At 37.8% G+C, this 27,488-nt stretch overlaps 2 protein-coding genes across 3 annotated transcripts; one reads left to right on the top strand and one right to left on the bottom strand.

Annotated features, from left to right (window-relative positions):
* Window positions 1-2,596: 2,596 nt before the first annotated feature.
* On the top strand, window positions 2,597-4,286 carry LOC140765302 (WRKY transcription factor 22-like). Its single transcript, XM_073104309.1, has 3 exons — window positions 2,597-3,092; window positions 3,190-3,303; window positions 3,407-4,286. Exons 1-3 carry the CDS (start codon window positions 2,749-2,751, stop codon window positions 3,969-3,971), a joined length of 1,023 nt encoding a protein of 340 aa, XP_072960410.1. The 5' UTR covers window positions 2,597-2,748; the 3' UTR covers window positions 3,972-4,286.
* A 3,319-nt stretch (window positions 4,287-7,605) lies between these two features.
* Window positions 7,606-26,260, bottom strand: LOC140764667 (uncharacterized). Of its 2 annotated transcripts, XM_073103351.1 has the most exons (10): window positions 24,177-26,260; window positions 23,491-24,089; window positions 23,307-23,410; window positions 22,114-22,183; window positions 20,423-21,223; window positions 19,478-19,680; window positions 18,344-18,467; window positions 9,604-9,810; window positions 8,888-9,140; window positions 7,606-8,068 (listed from the first exon to the last, which is right to left on the bottom strand). In XM_073103351.1, exons 1-9 carry the CDS (start codon window positions 26,215-26,217, stop codon window positions 9,000-9,002), a joined length of 4,290 nt encoding a protein of 1,429 aa, XP_072959452.1. In that variant the 5' UTR covers window positions 26,218-26,260; the 3' UTR covers window positions 7,606-8,068; window positions 8,888-8,999. The 2 variants fall into 2 exon arrangements, with proteins under 2 accessions (XP_072959452.1, XP_072959451.1); XM_073103350.1 differs by having other exon boundaries at window positions 23,491-26,260.
* Window positions 26,261-27,488: the final 1,228 nt, after the last annotated feature.

Here is a 27,488-nt window from a genome sequence, read left to right as displayed (position 1 = left end):
ATAGCTGTCGTCACTAGCATCCTCAATGGTGGGCCCGTCCGTAGTCAAGCGTGCGATGGAAGGGCCAAGAGCTGTGTGCAATTGGGAGTAGATTCGAAATGTGGGCGGTGTGGCAGAAATCGGCAGCACAAAGGGGTGAAGGTGCAACTGCAGTTGAGTTAGCCAGTATCGAAAGCGGCTATGTCGAGGGAGTATGCTAGCTTGATCATGACTAAGAGCGGTTTGGGGGAGTGGAGAGGCGAAGGTGTCGTTGACGCACAATAGTGACGAGGGAGAAGATAGATGGATGTGGGGAGCAGCAATGGAGCTACAAAAACAACATATTTTGTGGGAGAAGAACGAAAAGCGAGATAGGGAAAGGGAAAAGGAAATAGGGATTTGCTCCACTCCCCTGGCCCATGGCTAGTTGGGGAAGAGAAAATCTCGCCGACGACACGATGAGGAAAATCCTTTTTAGAGGGAAGGGAAAAGCTCCTACGCTAAACCTTAGCAGAGCTAGGGCCAGCACAAGGAAGGCAAAGATTGAATACTCTCTCTCTCTATATATATATAAGGGATGTTGCTCGGTTGATTTGCCCTTTAGTTTTTTAATTGGCAGAAATAGGCCACTCTATTATCAAATTAGAAATTCAAACATTTTTTTAACTAATTTACCTTTTCTGTAACTCAACCCAACCGTTTAATTTCGATGCACACATTGTTAAAAATTAAAGCGTACATTTTGTATAAACGATGCATATAAATTATATAGGTGATGTGTGACATTTTTTTTAAAAAATCTTGATACGCACATCGTTGAAAATTGTAACGTATATTTTATATAGGCAATATGTATATATTATATAAGTGATTCATCATGTTTTTAAAAAAAAATTAAAATATACACTTTGCATAGACGATGCGTATAACTTACACAGGTAATGAGTTGACCTTTTTTTTTCAAAAAAACTCTATACGTATATTGTTAAAAATTAGAGCGCATATTTTGCATATGAGATGAGTATAAATTACATAAGTAATGCATAGTATTTTTTAGGACACTAGAGGTTTTTTAAAATTTGTTAGGGCTAAATTAGTAAAAAAATATCTGAAATTATAATTTGATAATTGAGGGTCTATTTTTGATAATTAAAAAACTAAAAGATTTTTTTGCTGCAAATCGGATGTTGCTCATTGATACAATATATTATAAAAGTATTTGGCAAGAACAAATTTAGGGATCCATATCCCCGCACGAAAACTGTATCTGGTTTTAAATTATTTTCAATTTATTGATCATATTCTCGTATGCAAACTGTGGGTCTAGATTCAAATAAAATACTTCGAGCATACTGAATATGGAATATGGAATATGGATACATTAAAATATTGGACAAGCAATTCTAAATTTATATTGGATTCTATTTTTTAATTCATCCTTGTTAAATTCTATAATTATATTGTAATGGAACCTTTATATCACACTATGCATTTGTTATACACTTGAATATAATATTCAATTTGAATATCGGAATTTAATATCCAATTAGAAATATTTTGAATAGATATTTCTAATGTACATATATTATAATAAAGTAAGTATATAAAATGGCGAACAATAAATATATATATTAAAATTTAAATATGAAATAAATGTAGCAATCTTTCTGCTTCTAATATTCTCAACCATCTGATAGTTTATGAATAAAGACAAGTTCAATTGTGGTTTCTATATCCCGGTAGAAAGAAAAGATTTCATAAGAAACTATTTATAATTATCTTTATTATTATTATTATTATTATTATTGGAGTGATAAATTTAAAAATTATTTGCAAAATTCTAAAAGAAAACCTTTGACTAATTCAAAAGAAAGAGGGGGAAAACAAAATAAAAGATAGTTTGAACTCTTTGATTTCATACAATACTCTGAACTGTGATTTGTATAGACAACTACATATGTGGGTTGTTGGGATGCATATGATTCGGTAGAAGCAAAATATGAATAGGTAATGGTTTTGATTTCACTTTAGTAATTAATATTTCTGGGATCCCAAATTTCTGGAGTCAATTTCTTTTTCTTTTTTTTTTAACAGAGAAAGAGGAAGGCTAATAGCAACAAAATTCTCACTGAGATTGAATCAGAACTTGCCATGTTACTAAAATATAGAAAATTAATTAGCGAGGTTAATAACATTAGGATATAATTAAGACACACGAGATTGTCTAATGTAATTAAGAACATTGGGCCTCTTCATTAAGCACAGTCACGTTGGATGCACGTGTTGCTCGGTTTGGATCGACCAGTCGAGAGTCCACCACGTGTTGCCTTCGCAGCTGCTGCTGCAGCAGCGTGTCTCCACTTTAGTTTCGCTGCAACGTGGACAGTTGCATTTCGGTCCCTCCTAAACTCCGTTATTATTTATTTATCTCTCCTTTTGTGGGCTCTAGAGAGAGAGAGAGAGAGAGAGAGAGAGACTTTTCTTTTTTGCTCTTCTCGCCCCTTTGACATTTTCCCAAAGTCAAGTGGGAAACCCGAAACCGCTTTCCGAAACCCGACGGTTTTTTTAGAAATTATAATTCCCTCTTTGTGACCCCTTTTTTAGGAGGAGGATCCAATGCCACCCCCACCCTTCCACACACACCATTTACCCACCAACCTCATACCGCTTAAGTAGTTTTCCCAATCTCTCTCTCTCTCTTGCGAAACAAAAAGTCAGCGCCTCTGCCTTATCTCTACTCCTCCCCTTTTCCTCTGAGCTCTTCAAGCCATGGAGGATAGCGGAAACAACTGGGATCTACAAGCAGTGGTGCGTGGCTACCGGGTAATGGCGAAAGATCCCTTCTCTTCTTTCCCACCTCTTCTTTCTTCTGTCCACAAGGAGGAGGAAGCAGAGGTGGGAGGAGATGGGTGGTGCTTTCCTAATCTAATGATGGAGAGCAAGAGCGGCCTTGAGGAATTAGAAGAGCTTTATAAGCCCTTCTTCTCCAAAACCCAACAGCCTTCTTCTTCCTCCACCACCACGGTGGCGGCGGCGCCTAAGGTGCGTCTGGTTCAACAGCCGCAGCAGCAAAATCGACAGCCAAACCCGCAGGTGCCAAGATCGAAAAGGAGGTAAGTAGTTAATGTTTGCTAATTTTCTTGGGTAATTCACCAACTTAGGAAGTACCCATTTGGTTAAACACTCGAATTTTTGGTTGAAATTTTGCAGAAAGAACCAGCAGAAGAAGGTGGTGTGCCATGTTCCTGCGGATGGGGTCTCTTCTGATATGTGGGCTTGGCGCAAGTATGGTCAAAAACCCATCAAGGGCTCTCCTTACCCGAGGTAAATATCAATCCTTTTTCATCTCTAATAAAAGTAGAGATTAGAAACAAGCCCAGAGATCTAAATCTAACAAAAGAATTTACTTTGGTTGCAAATGGAGCAGGGGATACTATAGATGTAGTAGCTCAAAGGGATGCTTAGCAAGAAAGCAAGTGGAGCGTAGCAGAGCCGATCCGGCGATGTTTATAATCACCTACACCGCCGAGCACAACCACGCCGTCCCCACCCACCGCAACTCCCTCGCCGGAAGCACTCGGAACAAGTCTCCCACGACCCAAACCACCACCACCACCACCGCCGCCGCCGCCACCGACAACGCCTCGGGAGGCGGAGACGAGGAGAACCCACCTCCCAAAAAGGCCGGTTTCTCGCCCACTACCCCGCTCGCCGCGTCCTGGAGGCAGAAGGGGGAGGAGGGGGAGGAGGAAGACGAGGCCGACGACGAGGAGGAAGAGGAGGGGATGCTATTAGTGGAGGACATGGAGGTAATGGGCGAAGACGAGTTGCTCTTCATGGGCAGCGGCGACAAAGCCAATGGAGTCTCCACCACCACCCAAGTGGCGCTCTCGGGCTTCTTCGATTACGAGGGCGGTTTAGAAGAGCCATTCTTTAATCCGCCATGGATGGCTAACAGTAACAACACGGCCGCCGCCGCCGGAGGCAGTTGACCACCCACTCTGTCTGTTCTTCTATTCGAGAAAAAAAAAAAGAGTTTAGATAGAGAGATCATCAGGAGAGAGGAAGAGTGGGAGAGAGCATCTCCTCCATCATTTCACATATATATTAATTACCCATCACTTTTAGTTTGCCTTGTTTTTGTTCTTTACATTGTATAAAAGAGTAAAAAAAAGAAAAAAAAATCAAGCTAAAGAGAGTACTCCACGCTTCAATTCCAAATATATGCGCTGGTCTTCTTTGTTAGCCGTTCGCGCAACAGAGCAGTGGCTGTCTTATTTGAGCAATAATTTATTAACGTTTCTATCTCTTCTGACCTTACTGCTGTTATGTTCATGGATTCCACGAGAGAGAGAGAGAGAGAGAGAGAGAGAGAGAGATGGGAGGGGAGAAGAGAGATTAGTCAACGCGTTTTGGTCAAAACGCTAAAAACCAATTCATTAGCTTTGTTGGACTACGAGTTCTAAAGACATTGCACTCTTCCAACTCCTCTCCCTTTCTTTGAATTCTTCTTTGTCATCCTTATCTCATGCTCCTCCGGGGATATATTAATAAGGCAGGCACTAATAGGCATACCATCTTAAACAGTGACCGATTAGTTTAATTAGGTCGCATTAAAGAATGTGGTTATCTTAATGTCCTTTTTTTTGTTTAAAAAATTGGGATTCGAGCTTCTCGTGTCAGAAGGGGGCGGGGGGGTGACAGTTGTCCCACTTTTGGCGGGGACCACGTGGGAGGGACTCCTCTCCTCAAAATTCGTGCTTATACGGAGAGCCGGATAGATAGATAGATGGGGGGGATGGGAAAAGATAGTGGCCCTCGATAATTCGCAGGAGCACGGAGATAAATACTTATTCCCCGACCAGAAAAGGTAAATTTATTATTAGTATAGTTGATTTATTGGCCACTAATCTTTAAGGTGGTGGTACGTAGTGGTAAAACGTGAAAATATTTTTAAGCCCTTCCTTTATAGATTGGAATATTCTTACAATAAATGCACAGGAGAGAATTATATGGATTTTGGGCCTCAGTTATATATGGTATATAATTTTATTTATTCATTTATTTATCTTATATGCGAATTAACTCTCTTATTTATAGATAACACCTAAACACTGTTCTCTCTCTCTCTCTCTTTTTCTCTCAAATTATAGTCAACTTTTATGATCTTAGATGATGCACGGTGAGAAATTTGTCACACCTATTTTCTTATCAAGATATGCATGAACTTCTATTCACATTTAAGACTTATATATACTAATCAAACTGGGCATTAATATTGAATAGTTGCTTTGATTTGATCAGTTCTTTTATCACAGTTTCTTTTTCGTAATTAAACATGCATAAAAGTATGGTATGAAAAAGGATTTAGAGGATATCATAGTTTTATTATGAAAAAGGAGCATAAAATAATGAGTTATGCATTTCTTTTTTTTATTTTAAAAAAAAAGAGATTAATATTTAGTTCTTGTGTGTAAATAAAAGAGGATTAATATTAAATAAGGGGATGGACATCTCATATAATAATATACATATCATAGTACTGTAGAAGAGAGTGGTAAAATAATCTTATCAACTGCCTTTCTTCTCTTCCTCTTTCATCAGATTTGACGTCTAGATATCTATATGAATGATAGATCGCCTTCTCCACTCAATAAAAATTACTTTTGATTAAAAGAAAGGAAAAAAAAAAATTAAAAAGCTAGTTGTGAGTGTTTAAGGTCCATAATCGATATACATTAGTTAACATAATGTTGATGAGAATATGATGGAATCCCACAGCAGTCAGAATATGACTTGGAATCCAGAAAAGTTAGAATGCGTGATGACTAAGTGTTAGTAGCACATCAAACTATCATACAAAGAAGGAGAGACATTTCATAAGTTTTTCTCTGTCATCTTTGGTGTACTCCACGCTGCATTCATATGTCAATTAACTGTAAACAACTAGGAATAAAGTCAAAAGGATATTATATATATATATATATATTTATATGTATACATATAGTGCAACTGTGGCAGTAGGAGCTTAAACTCCATAGTGCACATGGCTTTGAATGGCATCATGCATGATCAGTAGAACATGGCAGTACCCATCCCATCTTCACATAAGCTTGCATGGATATAGTCTTCTGGAGCAGGAGATTAGCACATTTTAAAAATGGTTGTGCCATTAGAGTCGGTAATTCACACTAATGATGTGTAGACTAATTATATCAAAGTCAATGGAAACAGTGAGTTGATACATGTGATGGAATTTAATGGGCATGAAGAAGTAAACGCTTTCGACTGTAGCTAACCAGCACTGCGTCCAGCTTTGAGCATTTAAAAAAGCTGGGATAATTACACCAAATCTTTGAACTATATATATTGCTCATCATTTTTCTTTAGGATAGGTGCACTCTGATTACTTAACCTCTCAGCTAACACTTGGCTATGATCACTTTATTTTATTTTAAGAAAGAAAGAGATGAAAATAATATGATTATTTGATGTTTTTCGACTACATCGATCATAGAGGAGTGGGAGCTATTCATTAGAGAAGTGTAATTGTCTCTTAAAAGCTTGGCGTGGTGTGGTACCGCAGGACCATTTGCATGAGAAAGGAAGACAAAAATGGGGAGAAGGAGGATGTTTGCTATGGGAGAGGAACACTCTTTTTTTCCTACAAAATATTCACTTACCACCATTGTCTACAGCCCAATAGAGGGCTCACTTAAAAAGATAATTTCTGGACTGAGTTATGCTCATTCACACAAGATGATAACTTACCATGATGCGTATACCGTGATTACAACCAGGTGAGGAAACGGATTGGATAATGCTTAATCTATATCTGAATTCATATTTTTTGTTCGGATTTAGATATGGATATTGGATGGATAACAAAATTTAAAATCATATCCTAATTAAATATATTGAGATAGTTTTCAAATAGAGAATTGGATAGATTGAATTTTACCGAATTATGATATTTTATTTAGAGATAATTATTAACATAAAATATTAAGAGTTTCAAAAAAATTTATTGCATGTCAAATACATATAAGATTAGCAAAATTAATCCCTACAAATAATATATAACATATCATTAGTAGTAATATCATTATTTCCTATTTAAATAAGTAAATTAAAAATTATAAGTCATTCAAAAAAAAATGTGAATAAATAAATATCCATATCTGAATCCAAAAATTATATCCGAATCCAATCCAAATATTTTCAAAAATTCTATTCGTATTCGAATCAGATAAATTTTCTTTATCTAAATCCGAAGAACAGAGAGAGCATGTTCCTTTCTTAGATCCAATGGATTGATAAATACACCTCTCCGAGGGATAAAAAGAAGAAGAAATTAATCAACTAATTCTAATTCTATCCAAGTTCTTCTCAATTGGTTTTTCCAATATGCCTCTCCTTTAGCTTCGGCAGGGAGATGATAATATCAAAATTTTCCATCGATTTGCTAATGGAAGAAGTCCTTTTTTCTCAAGGACTTGGACAAGTCCTTTTGTAAAATAGACAAGTCTTTCAAATAGATTCGAAGAAGATGTTGTGCCCAGATGGCTGTCATTTTTCTACATGACTTGGAAAAAAAAGGACAGGATATTGGGCCTCGTGTTATACTGGTAAGATGCACAACCTTTTTTATTTAGGGGTTCTTCCCCAATTTCCTAAGAAGATGCATAACCTTGTTACATAAGAGCCGAATATCAAAAAATTAATCAAAAAGCCCGTCCAACCAAACCTATACATCCACCTGTTACATATGATTACATTCTATCTGAGAAAGATAAAATAAAATAAATATAATGATGAGTGGAAAATCTCTATGAATTGCTTCTCCACAGCCAAAGTAGCACCAGCAAATTTCTTGTTCTGTATGGAGTTTACTCAAGCCTCCTGTAGATCTTCTACTTTCAGAAACACAGGCTTTGGAATCTGTAGGATGAATTGCAGAGCCGAGATTTCTGAAGCCATTTTTGTCCGGAGTACTTGATAATTTTACTCCATATGCATGTCAACTCTTTCTTGTGAAGCATATCATGCAGACTTTGTTTCTTAAGCTTTCTTCGATTGCTCCATTTTCCTGCATAGAATAGCAATTAAATTGCAGTTTTGTTGTCAAATTTGCTGATAAATAAGCTACTTTTGATACATATAGCATACATGTGATGCGAAGAGGGGCAAGTCCAGAATGTAACAAATACAAGCATCATATACAATCGAGGGAGTCGTAACCATCTGTGTGTGATATACTGACTGGTACTCCAATTACTCCCCTCAATCAAATGCATTTCTTTCAGATCTAAATTTACTCACTTAGCTGGGACTGCCAGGACGATCATTCATTTTCTTCAGATACCATAATTTGGCCAATAGGAGAGCAATGAAAAGTTGAAAAGGTTAAATAGTATTGAGCTTGCAATGTTTCAGGAGTCATGAACAGAGAAGAATTCAATAACCGCTGTTCACATTGTTTGCTAGGTCTATAATATCTATCTTCCTTCTCACATTCTTATGGTTAATCTATTTGGAGTTGAAAAGGTTAAATAGTTGAAGGCATGCATTATGGTTAATCTATTTGGAGTTGAGAAGTTTAGTGATACAAATGCCTCATTAATCTTGAGAAAAGTAAGAGATATTCTGTTGGCTTATGTGAAATTGCGATGCTTAATTAGTATATCATAACAAGGAATACTATGATTAGATCTAGGCTGCTACTATAAGAAAGTGAGTGTACTCCAGCTTCACTGAAGCAGGCAATGCAGAGAACTCAGGTACTAACTATCAAAATATTCATGGACTAGGTTGCCCTGAAATGCCACTCGGTTAATAAAACTGTAATACAATGTCATGCCATGCATTGGTGACTGAATAGATCTAATCATACAAAAGGAGCTCTTACCTCGTACATTGATCACAATCACAGAGCTCTCAAACTTTATATCTGTCATTATTGAGTTCATTGCACAGCTTCATCAAAAAAGTTAATCAACAAATTCAGCCAACTTTGACGATCACAACTGAAATATACCCAACTCCTGGCCATGCCTTGTTAGTTTAATAGTCCTTCCTCCAATCCATTGAAGGCAATAAGACAGATCAAGATTATGTAACATTTTCAGATTATCAGCATCTTCAAGTTCCCTCTTCTTATCCTGCATAGATTAAAACATGGAAGGTGCCTTAGAGCTGGAAAATAAGGCTATTGATCGCAATTGCCCTGCAGATGGCACATGACTTTCTAGAGACTATGTAGCAGAAAGTTACATTATAGAGAAAATAACGACTTCTAATAAGAAACTTATTATGAAATTAGAGGATAGCTAATAATTTAGGACTCAGAAGAAGCAACAGTTTATAGCAGATAAAATTATGGTTACTCAATAAAAACAACAGATGGAGAATAAAGGGGCAAGTATGACACATAGGAAGAATGATAAGGAAGTGTTGATAACATATCAATCAAGACGCATCAAAGGTGCACATACTAACTATAGTTTATCAATTGCTGCTTGTAAAAAACCTGACATATTACAGTCCGTGACTATTAATTGTACATGTTAAGACTTTCTGAACATCAACAAAGCAAGCATTCTAACATTCCATAGGAGAAGGTACCTCAGAATTTGCAGATTTATCATGGCTTAAAACATTTGCCATTATACTCAAACGAGAAGACTTGGGTGAAAACCCTTCCCACGGAGGAACAAGAATGAGTTTGGTGCATTGGACAGGAACAAGACTTCTGCTGAGCCTCTCCCACCAGGCAGTTCCCAGCGACCACCATCTAATCATAAATCCATTCTCAGAGAAAGCAACCAACCCCTGTTTCAATAGAGGCATTGTTATAATGTCTATCAAAGGAACATCCTAGATTAACTATTTATGAAGGTAAATAAACTGTTAGCCCCTGTTTGGTTCTATGTTTATCTTTTTGCATATTCTAAATTGAGGAACACTATTCTATATTTTTAACCAAACATCAAATTATTCATACTCTATATCAGAAACACTATTCAAATTATTCTACACATAAGTCCAATTATAGATTTTATAATTGATTTAACTAAAATTATTTCAAAAGTCATCTCGCATCTCTACTATCGCCCACCTATCTTATTCAATAAACCAAAACTTCCCACTCAATTTTTCCATCTATCTCCTCTCTTCTCTCACTCGCATATCTTTTTTCTTACTCAAGTATACAATGTATCCTATATAAGTATCCATTACATGCCTCCAAGAAAAAAGAACATTTAATTAAGATTTATATATCAAATCAAGGGTATTTGAGACAATTTTTACTTCTTATTTGTACCTTTACCTCTACTTTATGTCACACCAAAAATAATTATTACACTATTATTCTAGTTTATAACCAAACATCAAGTTACACTACTCTAAATTATATGTACAATTTTAAGAGTAACAAATTAGAATAGCAACTCTATATTTTCTTTTAACCATAAACCAATAGGGCCTTAGGCTCCATGGATCAAAATGTTATTTTGGTGTTGACACCATTATTTGTCACGTTTATTCTCGTAGGTATAAGATGACTGCATCCGTGGTCCTTTGGCTTAACGAGAGTTTTGACTAGCCTTCTAGGGCTATTATCGTCTTTTATCTTTTACTTTGTTTTGCATATATAAAGGCTTGTAGTCATCTTTTATTAGTTAATAAATATTTTAAGAGTTCACATATTGAGTATTTGTTGGTAGATTCCAATGTAGGTAGATTTCGATATCCCGGTTAGTGAATTCCCCGAATTTGATTATTTCCTACTTGTTCTTCTTAAATCTGCAATCAAAATGTTGTCTTACATCAGCTTTGGTATCAAAGTCAATTGTTTCCCGGTTTATAGATGCTCCAACGCGCCACATCTTTTCTTCATCAGATCAATCACAACAGGAACACCAGAGCGCTACGAAATCTATCGTCCGTCAATATTAAAATCTAAATCCGAGTTACACAAAGAGATAACCCTCGGGGAGGAAAACAAGAAACCATTACCATCACCAAATTTTCACATAAAGTTAGGAAATCATCAAAAGTAAGTTTTATCCAATAGATCATTTTCCGTTATAGATCCAAAAAAAGAAAAAAAAGAAAAAAAAAGAAGAGAATGTCTCTGTTGAAAAAAATCAAAATTCTAAAATTTAGTTTATTTGTTTACTTTTCTATCTCTAGTTTTGAATTTCAAAATTTTGAAATTTTGATATTCAGATTTAGAAGATAATTTTTCTTTATTTATCTTAATTAGTTTCCATAATTTTAGGGATTAATACCTATTTTATCATAACTTCCTAAGTTTTTTCGAACTTCCTAAATAGCCTTTTCGAACTCTAAATTCTGATATACTTTCCCTCCAAATCAAACACACAACCTACACCCAGTAACCCATCAACTAAACCAAACCCTTTTAAACCCAATTCATTAACATAAACCAAACTCATCATTCCAAAACCAAAGCCCACTAGCCAACTAAGCCCACCAGCTCAAACCAACCTTTCTTCCTTTAACCATAGTGGATCGACATTCTCAACCCCCCAAAAAAAATCGACCCACTTACCCATAACCCACATCTGTTTAACTTAACCCATTCCTCACAAAATCTTCTCCTAGCCGATTCCACCTCCAAATCTACTCATCTTCTCTCTCCCTAGCCCTCACCTCCACCTTCACTGACATCTTCACCATCATCGCTTCATTCGACGATTCTGCTACTGATCTCCACGGATGACACCACAGCCGATCGCCACGAATACCACCGCTGCCGATCTCCACAGACATCGCCACCCTCCACCAAGAGGGCTGATTGTCTTCCTTGGCCCTTCCACTCTGTTGCACCCTCCGACCTCTATCACCTCACCAACGCACTACCACCTTCACTATCATGCCACTGCTTCACTGCCAATGCTGCAACCTCCTACAGCCTTCACCGCCGCCGTCATCACCACCACCTCTACTATTGTCACTATCGCCACGACCACTACCATTGACGCTGCTGCTGTCGTTGACATTGTTGCCACCGTTGCCGTAGCTGCCATCTGTCGCAACCACTGCTGTCGTTGCCGCCGCCTGCTATTGTCGTCACTGTAGCCCCTACACTGCCCTGCTGCTACCACTGTAGCCCCTACAATCCCTGCCGCTATTGCTACCACAATCACTGCCACTATCACTACCATCGTTGGAGCTGCTGCCTTTCAGATCTCGTCGCCCTGCAACCCCTACCATTGCTGCTGCTGTCGCCGTCACTATTGCTGTCGGGTTACAGCTATCACTGTCACTACCACCATCTTTCAATGGACTCACAAAATTTAGTAACATCCATCCTTTCTTTAGTATTATTTGTTAATTTTTAAATAGCAACTGTCTTTCTTTTGGTGTAGATCATAATCCTATTGAGCCTGCTATTACGTACATACTTATATTCCTTAGCTAATCTATTTCATTGAGACAAATGCTTGAGTTTGCTATTGCTTATCTATTTATATCATTTGTTAAAATCAAAATAATTAATATTAATAGTAGAACTAGCTAGGTTAGAGGAAAAATCTTGACATATCTAAAGTATCCGTCTCAATCTCGGGAGCTTATACTACTGGTTTGCGACTTTCTGCTAAGTCTAACCGGCTCTTATTAAAAACTTTATAAGTGGTTGTAGGTTATTCTGTCTATTATGTTCTTATTGTTCGTTGCGATCTTTTAGTTTGCATATCATTATTCATTTATTACATTTATCCCTTTAGTAGTAAAAACACATTACATGAATCTTCATAGTGGTAGGGTAGCCTCGAACACACCATCCTAGTCTGTTATAGAACCCAATACCATGAAAGATTTACGTCGAGTTTTACAAGAGTCTCTTGAAACTATTACGAGGCTATTGATATGGGTCGTGAATAACATGAGAACAAGTGTAACATCGGTGCATCCAACACGGATGTCACGCGTACCACTCTTAATGTCAATACCCATCGACAGGCCCTACACTATCCTCACCATGGGAGATGTCATGAAAGAGACCCATAGACAAAATTATCGTGATGATGTATTCAATCTTCACAATAATAGGGGTTTTAGAGGCAATGCTGCTTTTAGAGAATTTCAAAACCACGAAGATCAAATTATTAAAAATATTAAGATTGATACCCCATTTTTGACGGCCGTTTAGATCCTGCTGTGTTTATTGACCGGCTCAGTGAGATGAACCACTTCTTTGAGTTGTATGATCTATCAGAAAAATGACAAATTAGATTTGTCCAAATGAAACTAGTCGGTCGAGGCAAATTGTTTTGGCAAAGTACAAAGTAAATTTTAGTGCGACGAAATCAACCTCCCATTATACATTAGCATGAAATGAAAAGTACTTGCCACATTCTTATCTTGGTGACCTTTTGGATGAATAGAATAATTTTAGATAAAGAATAGATCTGTGAGCAATTACGTCTCTTAATTTGATGAGTACATGTTGAGCTATAATGTTGTAGAGGATGAGAGGATAATGCTGAGTTTTAAGCATGGCCTTAATGACGACATCCGGAGAGAGTATTCCAGAAGATTACTTCCTTGGATCAGGCTTACACTTTTGCGTTAAACTACGAAATGGTTAGTAGGCAATATTTGCCTAGGTGACCAATTAGGCGACACTTCTCAATTACACACCTGCTGGCGTAAAAGCTCCAACAACAACAGTACTTGCCAAAGTACCTAAACTGTTGCACTTGTCCAACTTGACAAAGAAAAAGGGCTCCTACATGAAACTGCCCATGTCAATGACCCTCGTCGATGTTAGAAATGTAGAGCAGTTGGTTGTGTAGCCTCAAACTGTCTTTGAAATGCCCTTTACCTTGGGGAACAGGATGAGACAATCGAGGGAGACGAGTTCAACAAACGAGTTTATAAATCTGACCTTGATGACGTCCAAGATAGTAACGATGACCGTAGATATGAAAATCATACTATCGGTGTTATTCGTTGCGCTTTAACGCAATCTTGAGAGATCGATGATTGGTGAAGGAATACAATATTCCACACTTACATTAAATATAGGGCCAAAGATTGTAAGGTGATCATCGATAATGGAAGCTGTATTAATGCCTTCTCTTCTAGCGTTGTATCTCGCTTAGCATTAAAATTCACATCTCATCCGAACTCTTATATGGTATCTTAGGTCATAATTCCTCAATTGCTATAAATAAGAGATGCCTAATTCCTATCACATTCCTTTCTTATAAGGAAGACGTATGTGACATTGTGCCAATAGATATAAAGCATATTATTTTGAGCCGCTCTTGATTATTTGATCATGATATTAGCATTTTTGGATGTTCCAACTCGTGCTCCTTCACTTTTGAAGACAAGAAGATTAAGATAAATTCTATGCATCCTAAAATAATTAACAAAGATAACAAGAAACATGCTTCTAGTAAAAATGATTCGCACATAATAAATTTCAAAGAATTTGAAAAGGAAATAAACCGAGCCTCTATTGTGTTTGCCTTAGTAGCTCGTAAAGTTGGGAGCACTACCCTCATTTAGTCATTCGAAGAAGCTACTCCTATACTAAATAAGTTTCAAAATGCGTTACCAAATAATCTTTCGGATCAATTGCCTCATTTGCGCGATATCCAACATGCAATTGACTTGGTCCTAGGGACTTCTCTCCTAAGCTTGCCATACTATCAAATGAGCCCCAAAGAACATGCTGAACTACAACGTCAAGTGAATGAACTTCTTATAAAAGATTTCATCCACGAGAGCCTAAGCCCTTATGCTGTTACTGCCTTGCTCACGACAAAGAAGGATGAGTCTTGGCGTATATGTATCGATAGTCGAACCATCAATAGAATAACGACAAAATATTGTTTCCCTATTCCGCGGCTTGATGACATGCTTAACATGATGGCGAGAGCTTCAATTTTCTCTAAGATTGATTTTAAAAGTGGTTATCATCAAATTGGAATTCGTCGAGATGATGAATAGAATACCACTTTTAAGACGAAAGACGGATTGTATGAATGGTTGGTGATGCCTTTCAGTCTATCTAATGCCCCAAGCACTTTCATATATATTATGACACAAGTGCTTCGACCATTTATGAGAAATTTTTTTGTGGTCTATTTGACATTTTGATTTATAGTCGATCAAAAAAGCTTCATTTGAACTATTTGCGTCAGGTTTGTTTAGCACTTTGTGCTGCTCAACTCTATAGCAATAGGAAGAAGTGTTCTTTTCTTGTGGATTAAGTCATCTTCTTAGGGTTTGTGATTACTTCTAAAGAAATCCACGCCAACCCTAAAAAAATTAAGGCAATTATTGATTGGCTGAAACCACGAAACATTCATGATGTGCATAGCTTTCATGGCCTCGCTACTTTTTATCGACAATTCGAGGGTTTAACACTATCATGTCCCCAATCACTGCCTGAAGAAAGGGTATTTTCATTAAAATAAGTCAGCAAATAAGGCTTTTGAAAAAATTAAAAGGAAAATGATAATAGCGTCTTCCTGACTTTTCTAAAGCCTTCGAGGTGGAATGTGATGCCTCAAGCATTGAGATTGACGGTGTTCTTAGCTAGATATGCCATCCTATTGTCTATTTCAGCGAGAAACTAAATGAGGCCAAATAAAAGTACTCCACTTACGATATTCTATACGGTTATTTAAGCTTTGCGCTATTGGCGTCATTATTTACTCCCGCATGAATTTGTGCTTTATTCCGACCATGAAGCTTTTTGATTCCTAAATTCTCAAAAGAAACTAAATTAGAGACATGCTCGTTGGATTGCATTTTTACAGGAGTACATTTTTGTACTTAAACATAAAGTTAGGGTTGAGAATAAGGCGACTGATGCGCTTAGCCGACGGGTTAACCTTCTTTCTGCCATTAGCATCAAAGTCACTAGATTTGACAAAATAAAGGACCATATGACTTGCCCAGACTTTGAAGAAATCGTTCTCACTTTGTTGAATGATCCAAACATAATTTTGGACAGTTATTCCCTCCAAGATGATTACTTGTTTAAGGCTAACAAGCTCTGTGTTCCCTGTACGTCCGTACGTGACTTCCTAGTTTGGGAGATCCATGCCGGTGGCCTGTCGGGTCATTTTGGATTTGATAAGACCATCGAAGAAGTTGAGCATCAATTCTATAGGCCAAGTCTTAAGTGTGACGTAGAAAAAGTAGTTGGCCAATATAGGACTTACCAATTAGTAAATCACAAAAAACAAACACTAGACTTTACACCCCGTTACCTGTGCCTGATCACTTGTGGCAGAACATAAGTATGAATTTTGTCTTGGGATTACCTCGCACCTTTGAAAAAGATGATTCGATCTTCGTGGTTGTGAATCGCTTCTGTAAGATGGCCTATTTCATTCCTTGTGCCAAGACCTTTGATGCGTCACATATAGCAAAATTATATCTTGCTCATATAGTCAAGTTATATGGTCTTCCAAAAACTATTGTATCCGACCGAGATGTTCACTTTATGAGCTATTTTTGGATAACTTTATGGCATATGGTTGGCAGAAAATTAAAATTCTCTACGTCCTATAATCCTCAAAACCAACGGTCAAACGAGGTCATTAATCGTAGTCTTGAAAATCTTTTGTGATGTCTCGTGGGTAATCATAACAAATTGGGATGGCATTCTTCCTATAGCCCAATTTGCATATAATAACTTCATCAATAGGTTTATAGGCATGAGTCAATTTGAAGTTGTTCATGATTTTAAAGCACTAAACCTTTAGATCTGTTGCCCACGTCATCTCATGCTAAAATCTCTGAGTCTGTCGAAACATTTGCACATCAGTATAAATACATGCCGACTTGCACAAACGTGCTAAGGAGTTCAATGTTGGAGATTATGTTATGATTGTGTCAGATCCAAACGATTCCCTTCAAGCACTATTCGGAAATTGCATGCTCGTAGTGCAGAACTTTTCTAAGTTTTGAAACGTGTAGGCACTAATGTTTATGTCATTAATATTCCCCATAATTACGGCATTATTTGTACTTTTAATATTGATGATTTAGCAGCCTACCAATCGCCTATAAACATCCTCACTGAACCATATGCTACATCCACTACTCTTCCAGACATATTTAATATACCACATACTACTTCTCATTTCCTATCAACATCACAAGAAAAGATAAATGTTATTTTAGATGATCAAATAACATCTACTGTAGAAGGAGGGGTTCACTGTTTTCTTGTTCGATAGCACGGTCGATCATAGTCTGATTATACGTGGATCACTCGCGAGGAGTTACAGCAACTTGACCTTGGCATCTTGAATTACTATTAGAGCCGTTCACACCCCCACTCGACTGGATTGAGTTTCTTCCACCCCATGAGAGTTGGTGTAAACACCACTATTCATCACATTTATCCATATAGGCACAAAAGGGCTGCATCCGTAGCTCTTTGGCTTAAAGAGGGTTTTGACTAGCCTTCTAGGGCTATTCTCTATTCTGTCTTTTACTTTGTTTGCTTAAATAAAGACTTGTAATCCTCTTTTATTACTTAACGAATATTTTGAAAATTTTCACATATTAAGTGTGATGGATTCCAACGTAGGTGGATTTCGACACCCCAATTGGTGGATTCTTCGGGTTTGATTATTTCTCTACTTGTTCTTCTCAAATCTGCAATCAAGACATTGTTCTACATCATATTTCAAAAGAAGCGATGTTGCAGTTCACATGTCTATCAAAAAAGGCAGAATATTCTAATACAACTAGTGAATCTGGTAGGAAGAAAAGGAAATTAAATTTAAAATATAAAAAGGCCATATATATACACATGCTGGTGTAGACCTAAATTAAAATCACACTTGTACTTATAGTTGTTCTAAAATATAGCTAGATGATCTATTGAGTTTTCTTTCCATAACATCCAGAGGGAGCCTAGTCAATAGCAAAACATATTGTAGCCTTCTGCAATACTGTGAATTGACATCATGGTTTACTGCAATATGCAGAAAATATAATATAATGAGATATTTGAAGCATGGAAGAGAGAAAAAGGAATATTAATCTATAGCTACGAATTAGAACAAGTGATTAGAGTAGCCAGAACACAATAAAATCATAAACATGTAACTATGTAAGTGGTATATCTTAATAAAATTCCCAAAGCTAAATTAATATGGAATTTATATGACAAGATATGGATGCCAGAAATCCAATTTGGATAACAACTACATGGGCAATAGTTACTGAAAGAATAACAAACCTGCTGTAAAGTTGATGCGTGACAAATCTAGAATTTTGGTTATTGAATCATAAAGTAAAATTGAATTACTAGTTATAAGTTTTGTACAATGTAAAGAGCGGTTTAGCACACCTCTCCATCTGGGGAAAAACTCAAAGCTGAAATGATAATAGTAATTTTGGTATTTGATGCTCCTTCAAGTAAACTTGGCAGACCTGGTGGTCCACTTGCATCCAAAATCCTTATTTTTGTCACACTACAGAAAATGCACTGTACTATCAGCAGAGAAATCAAAATAGCAAAGAATAGTTGCCAGGCTGAAATTGAAAATAATGCATGAGCATCAGAAAGATCAAACTACATAAGGATCAGCATCTGATATCTGTGAAGAACTTCTCCATCTGGTTCCATATAATGTCCTCATATACTATCAAGTCTCAGAAATTCATAGATGTGTCATGCATGGCAATCATCTAAAAAGTCTAAATAAGAAACGGACGATCTTAAACTTTTAGCAAAATACAATCAACAATAAAAAATGCATTGTTAGAAATTCTGATACAAGAAGATCTAATAATCTTATAACTTTCACCCAAACAACCTATGCCTTTAGACTTAACCAGCAATTAGTAGATTATGCAATCCCAAGGATCTTAGCTCCCGGTGGGGTTTCGGTCCTTTAGCTGGTATTTCTTTGGTCATTCAGATAGTTACTGGTTTTGGTCCTCAAGAATATCAGTAAGTTGAAGAAGAATCTAAACTTAAACCATCTTTAAATTGAAATGGAGAAAATGCAATTTCAGGCAATAGAAAACCAGTGATGGAAAAAGAAAAAGAAGCCACTTGGTCAGTGGAGAGGATGTATCTAAATGGCAACACTCCCAGGTTCATCTAAAATTAGACGTGGTCCACAATTTGCAAATGCAAATCTAATCACCAGTTGAGATATATAGAGTGTAGAGATAGATAAGCAAGCCACATCAGAATCCAATATTTAATGGACCTCTAAAAGTAATAAGTACTATATAAACATTGCCTATATTAGACACTTCCACACAATCATTGAATAAGCTAAATTCTGTTTTGTTAGTTAACTGATAATTTAATGTTAGTAGCTACCTAATTACGATAATTAGTTCATTACAAGCTGAGGTAGCTTTATTTGATATTGCACCCATAAAGATGATCAGTGTGGCTAATATGATTTGAAAAACCAAATATGTTAATCAACATTTGCCCAAGAAGGACGACTTTTAAACCACATACCTTTCTATGTCGTATACTCGAATGGTACTACTTTGAATATCTCCGATCGCATCTCCAACAGCCAACCGTGTAAAAGATTTATTGATAGAAACCATCGGAAATGCACGTGCAATTTCTCTTAAAGCAATGATAGAGCTGCTAAGGCAAGCCTTACGCATGACCAGATTGCTAGGATCCATAGTCTGTAAAACATAACTTACTGCCTGCAAAAATATACTCGTCATAAGAGATATGGCCCATCAAGTAGGATAAATAATTTATTTTTCTTTGACAATGTTTACTTTCAGAAAAAAGAAGTTAATCATGTCTAAAGTCTAATTGATATATGGTAATTTATCCACATGTAGGAAGGAAGAGAATTACCTACAAAGTCTTCAACGAAATGAAGTACTACATCCAATACTCAGACTCCCATTAGAATGTTACAATAATATAATACAACAATGCATTCAACAACTTACATATGCATCTCCTACCTACGAAGTAAGTCTGAAGGTTGTAGCTATGCAATTATCTGGTCACAAATCTGCGTTTGTGCAGATTACATGCAGAACCATACACATTGGATAGAGGAAAAAAAATCTCAGCATGTCAAATCCTAGTTGACAAATTGCTAGCCAAGAAATCAACAAGTTGCTCAATGACTCCACAAAGAGAAGTACAAATTATTCTTATAGATCTGTCAGGTGGTTCATTGATGGACACCCTTAAACCATGTTTGGATAGAAGGAATAGGAGAGAAGAGGAGAAATTTAGGAGAATGATTTTCTCCTATTTGGATAGAACTTTTAGGAGGAAAATGGAGAATGGGAGAGAAAAGGAGAGATGGAGTCAAATACAAGATGGAAGTTAGCAAGTAATAAATGAGAATATAGCTACAACTATACAAGATTAATGCCAATAAAACATCTGTATTCATTGCTTTAAGCAAGTAGTGATACAAACCTTATCAAGATATGGAGCCAAGTGCTTCGGAGAGCCACGGACTACTCTAATAAGAGTTTTTAGCGATATCAGATGAACAGGAGAATCAGAGGAAGTAGCCCAAATTTGCCTTTCTACTATACCAAAATATCCCATTATATCAGCCACAGCTAAGCTTGGTAGAAGGATCCCAATCAAAGCCTCTCGGATAGTAACAGCCACTGCCTGATTATGTATTCCATTGCCAGTAGGTGTGCTACTTAAGCATTCAATTTGAAAAAGTACATCCCCAATGAGACGAGGGACTTCAGTACCTAAGCATGCTTTCCAACTGCTCTCCATTCCCTCTGCTAGCAGCTCTGCTGCAGTTGAACTGTACCGATCGTTCATGGACATAACTAACTTGATTAGTTGATTAACAACCAGACTTGCAAGCATATCATCAACAATGCTAGGATACCAAACAACTAAAGCTGCTGCAACAATTATATTGGAGGCCACCGCATCCTGACTTGTTCCTCTAATCCAAGATACCCATTCCTGAATCTCAAATGATTCCAACCATGAAGAAATACCAGATGGTGCACATTCATCTCTATCAATACTTCCATTTTTCATTTCAGACTTGCTAGTTAGAGATGCATTATGCATATTTGAGAAAAAATTCTCTACATGATAGGAGGGAGTTGAAGAAGAACCAGATGATTTGATTTTCTGACCACAAAGGGGACGCGGAACAGCACGTGGAGCTGCACAATGGAACAAAGAACGAGCAGCCATGCGCACATGTTCACAAGGATGCTGCCAGAAGCTCACCAAAAGCTGTTGACATGGTAGGACACAAATACTTTCATTATCACAACTAGTGAATCCATACAGAAGAAGCTACATCCACAAATATTATCAAACTCAATAAAATATACTACTATATTTGAAATGTGGGATAGCAAAGAAATGAGAGATTGTGGACATCCACGTCAAAGTTTTACTCCAGGAGTATCTGTGTTTTCCAGGTAGATTTTGTTACTTGAACTAGTACTCACATGTACTCATCTCACAGTACATGATAGATAAAAACAGTTGCACAGAACTGTAGCCTAAAAAGTGAACGATACTTAAGAAGTAAATCTGTTCCAATATGGCAGCAGCTAAATTCAAGCTATTTTGACCATGATTTAAGTTCGTCTACGAGTTGTGACCACTAATTCTCAATTTGGCTATTGACTTCATTTCCCAAAAAATTATAATTTTCAAAATATTGTCTCAGCCATTGTGACATATAACTAACCAAAACCACCCCATTCATATCTTATGTTGAAGAAATGTTTTTAGATCAAAGATTACAGAACTCACCTAAATCATCAGATGCAAATGTAAAGTGGCATTTAGACAAATCATTTGACTCATTCATTTAAAGATATATTTAACAGTTATGATGCAAATAGTGCAATTTATGATTAAACAGTCAAACACCAATTTTATGTATTGCAGACATCAGTCATGGATAAGATGACTCTTATCTATTCACAGATCTTTTTCAAAATAAAATATTTTTTCCTACATTTAATTTTACTACACCCACAAGAAACTAAGTTTGTAACAGTCAATGATAATAAGATACAGAATATAGACCCTAATCTATCACATGGCACATACTAGATTCACTAGTAAAAATACGGAAAATATGCCAAACAATAAGCACATGACGCAACCTGGAGTAAAGGAGGCTTTATATCTGGAACTTTCTCTGCAAATTTCCGTGTGTAAAATGCTGCCAGGGCACTGTGAAAAAGCAAACATGACATGAGCAATATCCAAATTATTAAACAGTAACCTTTTTTCCTGAAATTGTGAAATAAAATGGTGCAAATTATGATTGTACACTATATTATCAATTTTACATATTTACGGTCATCAGTAGTGGAACAGTAAGTTCATTTCACATTCCATTAGCAATAAGTGAAGCAAAGAAAAGTCCATATATCATAATTCATTTTGCAGACTTCAAGTTAACTAACTCCAAAGCATGAAATGGTTGTAGTATCAACAGATCATTACCTGAAGATATCCCATTAACTGTTGCATGTAATAATTACCTCAAGGCAGAGAGCAAGTAATGGATGAGATATAGTAAATCTGCAACTTCACTAACGCGATACAATGCAATAGCAAAAACTTGCGCTCATTAAACTCATGAACGTAAAAAACAGAAAGTACATATTCATAGTTTGGCTAACTAATAATCATTTTTATCCATAGCAACAATTTCAAACTAAGTGCTGAAAAGGACTATAGCTCAGTAGAAAGTCGAAATTACTATAGTACCAAATAGTAATAGAGCATGTAACTGATGCTAGAACATTTGCAAGAAGGATGCAAGTTAATAAAACCAATATATCAGCAACATCAGTAAATTGTTTTGACCTGATCCATCTCTTTGTCCATCAAGACAAATTAGAACTCCAAATATACAACTTAACATACTGAAAAGATATAGCAATGGGTGTGATGTCATGTTATAAAGAATCTGCAGAGTCAGCGACCACCCTTGTTCTACTAAGCAATAAAACGGTCCTCAACCTCACCATTAACGAAGAATACAACATTGACTCCAGGAGCCAAATGTCCTTGTGGCACCAAAGTTTGCTCCACAAGGTACATTTACAGGAACTAACTATGCTCAGAAAATATGCACTTGAAATTGTGAGCTAAAATTTCACAATTAAAAGAGAAAATACTAGGCCAGCTCAAAATTAGTGACTAAGACAACTTGAATAATTCTTGGCAAACTACAAGGTCTTTGACTAAAGGTCTGCCAATAATATAGTATATGAATCATCATATAAAACTTATCTGATCTAATCTGGAATAGTATCTGTGGAGTAGAAAAATAAGGAGACTTTACCTGCTAGCAGTTGAACAGGAATGCGATAAACTGATCATATGTTGGGCAAGAGAAACTATAGTCAGGGATCTCATTGCACAGAATTCTGATGAGGATTTCCAAAGCTGAAAGATAAAGTGTATCTAAGAATTTTTGCAAGTACCATTCATATAACAAGTGAAGCTACAGTTAGCAAAACACCTACCTCGAGAGTAGCCTGCATACCAGGAAACATCAATGTAATTGAGCCTCTATCTCCTGGCACACCAGGAGCTATACAAAAGCCTTCTGGCTTGCAAATATCCATCTCATCTACGAGTAATTTGTCAAGCTCATGATCAACATCCCATAAATGTAAAAAACATAAGCTGAACCGAAGCAAACGTCCTTCAAGTGATGTTTTAGAAGGACTATCAATTGGTTGGACATCAGAGATATCATTCAGAGTTCCATCTTGAAAAGTAGCTCCTTTAGATCCATGATCAGAAACATGAGCCTTCACCTGCTTGTCACAGTTCAGCATGGCAGGTGGAGACATAAGAGCTGAAAGGTCAAATCTCAAACTTGCAATGCCAGGAAATGGGCAAGAACATTTCACAGGAAGTTTTTTCTTCTGATGAATCCTCTCAGAAGAGGCATCCTTAGCAGCATTATTCCCTAACATATCATTGTGAACCTCTTGGACACCTATCTCTGGTACCTTCCCCTTACTGCTCTGTGCTAGCGAAGCACTCAACTGGAGGTTATCCTTACCTCTATGAGAATTGCCAGCTGCAGATGACATGCTTATTTCCTTCTTGTTCTCTGTTGAATGAAATTGTGAAAAGCTTTTGTCACTTATTAAAGGAAGAAGCAATGATGACGCTGAAGTAGTGCCTCCCAAAATACTACCTGTAATAGCATTTTTGCTTATTCCCCTACAGAAATGGTCGAACATTGAGAGAGAAGCCGTCCCCCGAATAATCCGTTCTCGAGCACCTGTTTTGACATCCCAAAGGTATAAAACACTAACTGTATCATCTGAAGAATGGGGACTTCTGCACAAACAAGCTATGTACCCTTTCTTGCTGTCCCAAGCTACCATCAATGGATAACTAGGATGCCCAGGAAACATTCTCTCCACCTGCATTGTATGAAGGGAAACAAGGGCCACACAGTCATCATCCCCTACAGAGAGAAAACAGTCATTCCATGGACAGTGTGTCCAAGGTGGCGGCAGAATAATCTGCCTAACTGGAGCTACATGATGGTGCATCACTGATAGAAGACTGCCTGTGTCCAGATCCCATATACGGATAGTACAATCCAGGCTTCCTGATATCAGTGCTCGACTGAACCTTTGTTCTTCTGCACGTGCATGCATGCGATGTGCTGCCAAGCAAAGAACTGCACCTGTGTGTCCTGGAAAGAATCGTTCAAAGATGTGTGGATAAGTGCCTTCGCTACCAGATTTCGCTTCAGGGAATACATTCACAAACTGAATTACTTCTATTTCACCACTGTAGAAGCCGCAAACTACAGCATATGGAGCATAAAAATCTTCAGAAAGTACCATCGAAGATGATACAATCCTTTTGCTCATTCCCAAATAGCTGTTCTCTGGTTCAACATGTAACTCATCAAAATCTACTGGGCATTTCTTGTTTACCTCTTTTGCCTCATTAACACAGCAAGAGGGCCATGTCCTATATTCTTCACCTGGCAAACCCCCTTCTGCAAGGAGCGCGCTCAGAGGAGGACTGCCCAAGCTGTCAAACACATTTGATTCCAATTTTGGAACAGCCCATCTGGACACATAAGGTTTCCACAACAATGACTCCCCAATTGCAAAGCAGTGCGAGTCCATACGAACGAGATCACTGTTCAACTGGCAAAAACGAATGTCTGCTTTCCCTTCTGGCATGGAAGTCATTGCTGGAATCTCACATAGAGGCTCAAATTCAAATATAGTACAAGAAGCCGAAATTCTATACACTATCCCTGCGCCATTAGTACTCCAGAAAGCAACGAATTTTACTGTGCTATCATCTGAATTTCCAGTTCCCAGCTCACTACCTTGAAGGAAAAAGCCACCAATGAGCCGATCCTTCGACATAGACTCCGCTTCACAAAGTGAACTGCCAACCAAAGAGATCTCACCAACAGTAATTCCATCAGATACACGTTTAAACAAACACCTAGACTCCGAAACGAGCACCAGGAGCTTCCCATCCGCAGAAACCGCCACGGCCCGAACCCCTTCGCCTGAATTCTCCCCAATAGAAGGGAAAGACGAGCTACTGTTCGAAAAGATCCCATCTTGGCCGTCTTGATCAGATTCCGAAACCTCCAAAACCTGTATCCGCCCATGCCCATCAACCAAGATCGCATCTTTTGTCTTCCTCTCTGCCTCCTCCGACGCGGCGACCACCACCAAAGCCTTCGGAGGACCAATTGATAGGATCCCATGGAACGCGGTCTTCACCACGTTAAGGCTATAAGAGTCAATGATGACCACGGCGCACCTCGGAGACCTCTTCCCAAAATCGTCGCCGTCCGCCGCCGCTGAGCTACACACCAGACACACGTGGCGCAGTGACGAAGGGAGACTCGACAAATGGGTGGGTATTCCTACCCAAGATGGTAGCTTCCTCCGGCGGCGGCAACGGCCGGCACCGGAGCTCCAGGCGCAGAGGACGCCGGCGGTGCAGACGCTGACAATAGAGGAGGCAGAAGCGCCACCGACGACGGCAAGGCCGGAGATGGCAGCGGCATGACCGCATAGGATAGCAACGGGGCGAATCTCGGAGGAGGAGAGGTCCCACCAGATAATGGAGCCGTCGGATCCCCCAGTGTAGAGGGCAGCGGGATGGTGAGGTATAACGGCGGATGCGGTGACGTGGTGCGGCGGAGCCGCCCCCGGCCATAGGCATGCGACGGAGGGGCACTTCATGCGCGCCACCACCGTGGGGTTTGGTTTCACCGAGTTCGATGGGAAGTTGAATCCGTTGTTTGCGTTGGTATAAGTAAGGTGTAAGAGAAGAGTTCGAGGTTTGGGTTGGATCCGTTAACCCCCGGATCCGAGTTATCGGGTGCGAATTTAGTAACCCGGTAGCCGACGGATCCAATTTATCCATAGATCACTTCTTTTTCTTCCGGAAAGCTTCCAAAGAAATAAATGGCAATTTATATGCTTAAAACGTGAAGTTTGTCCTCTTTTTAAGGAAATTGAAGAAAACAACAACATATCCTTAAGGATTTTATAACTCAATCCCTTATTTTCTCTTATAATTCTTATTTAATATTTTAGAAAAAATATATATTTCATCATAATATACAAATTATTTATAAATACTTAAATTATTCTGATCTTCTTTATTTTTTTTTTCTCTTCCCAATAAAGAACAACAAGAACAAGAAAAGGAGAAAAAGGAGGAAGAGAATGGGAGATGAAAAGATGAGGAAAGGTGGTGGCAGTGATGATGGTGACAGTAATGGTGGGGGGATATAGAAAATAAGGAGGAATGGTGAAGATATTTTAGTAACATGGCCGACGTTAATTAGTCAAAATAACATCAGAGTGTTAAATAAGAATTATAGAAAAATAAAAGAGATCAAGTTATAAAATCCTTAAAAACAAAATATGAATCACAAAATAAGTTAAATATAGGGTGTGATTTATAAAAATCTTTAGATTATAAAGCATATCATTTTCTATAAGCCATCTCATCATCTTCTTCATCAACACTACTTGGATCTTTCTCTCATCCTTTCACACTCTACTATTTTCCTTTCCCTTCTCTAACCTTCCACACTTTACTAATTTTGGATATCCAGAATATTATTTTAATAGGGTGGAGGATGAGCAAGAAAAAATTAGACTAGGAATAGGGGTGTAAATGAGCCAAGCCTGAGCAAGCTGGCTCCGGCTTAGGCTCAGCTTAAAATTACTTCAAGCTCTACTTTCAAGCCTAACCAAGCTTGAGCCGAGCCCGAGACGAGCTTGGGCTTGATTAGAGGATGAGGAGGCGACGGTGGCATGGACGACGACGGCTTGCCGAAGGCGGATTAGGAGACTGATGAAGGAGGAAACTAACAGAAAGGAGGAGGCGACGGCTTACTGATGGAGGAGGAGGCTGATGGAGTGGAGGAAGAAAAGGAGGTGGACATTGAGCCCAACACCAATAGAGGAGGAGGTCACCGAAAAAGGCTAGAGGAGATGGT

The sequence above is a fragment of the Typha angustifolia genome, chromosome 8 (genome assembly GCF_048772165.1).
Source record: "Typha angustifolia cultivar Huaian chromosome 8, ASM4877216v1, whole genome shotgun sequence".
NCBI lineage: Eukaryota > Viridiplantae > Streptophyta > Magnoliopsida > Poales > Typhaceae > Typha > Typha angustifolia.
This window is presented reverse-complemented; position numbering and strand designations above follow the sequence as displayed.

What these genes read in the sequence shown, in the direction of transcription:
- LOC140764667 (XM_073103350.1), bottom strand. Translation starts at nt 26,217, where the DNA reads ATGAAGTGCCCCTCCGTCGCATGCCTATGGCCGGGGGCGGCTCCGCCG. An exon ending in CGAGTATACGACATAGAAAG is followed by an intron (nt 18,468 to 19,477) that starts GTATGTGGTTTA and finishes CATTTTCTGTAG; the next exon opens with TGTGACAAAAATAAGGATTT. An exon ending in GTTTTTCCCCAGATGGAGAG is followed by an intron (nt 9,811 to 18,343) that starts GTGTGCTAAACC and finishes CTATTGAAACAG; the next exon opens with GGGTTGGTTGCTTTCTCTGA.
- LOC140765302 (XM_073104309.1), top strand. Translation starts at nt 2,749, where the DNA reads ATGGAGGATAGCGGAAACAACTGGGATCTACAAGCAGTGGTGCGTGGC. An exon ending in GTGCCAAGATCGAAAAGGAG is followed by an intron (nt 3,093 to 3,189) that starts GTAAGTAGTTAA and finishes GAAATTTTGCAG; the next exon opens with AAAGAACCAGCAGAAGAAGG. An exon ending in AAGGGCTCTCCTTACCCGAG is followed by an intron (nt 3,304 to 3,406) that starts GTAAATATCAAT and finishes CAAATGGAGCAG; the next exon opens with GGGATACTATAGATGTAGTA.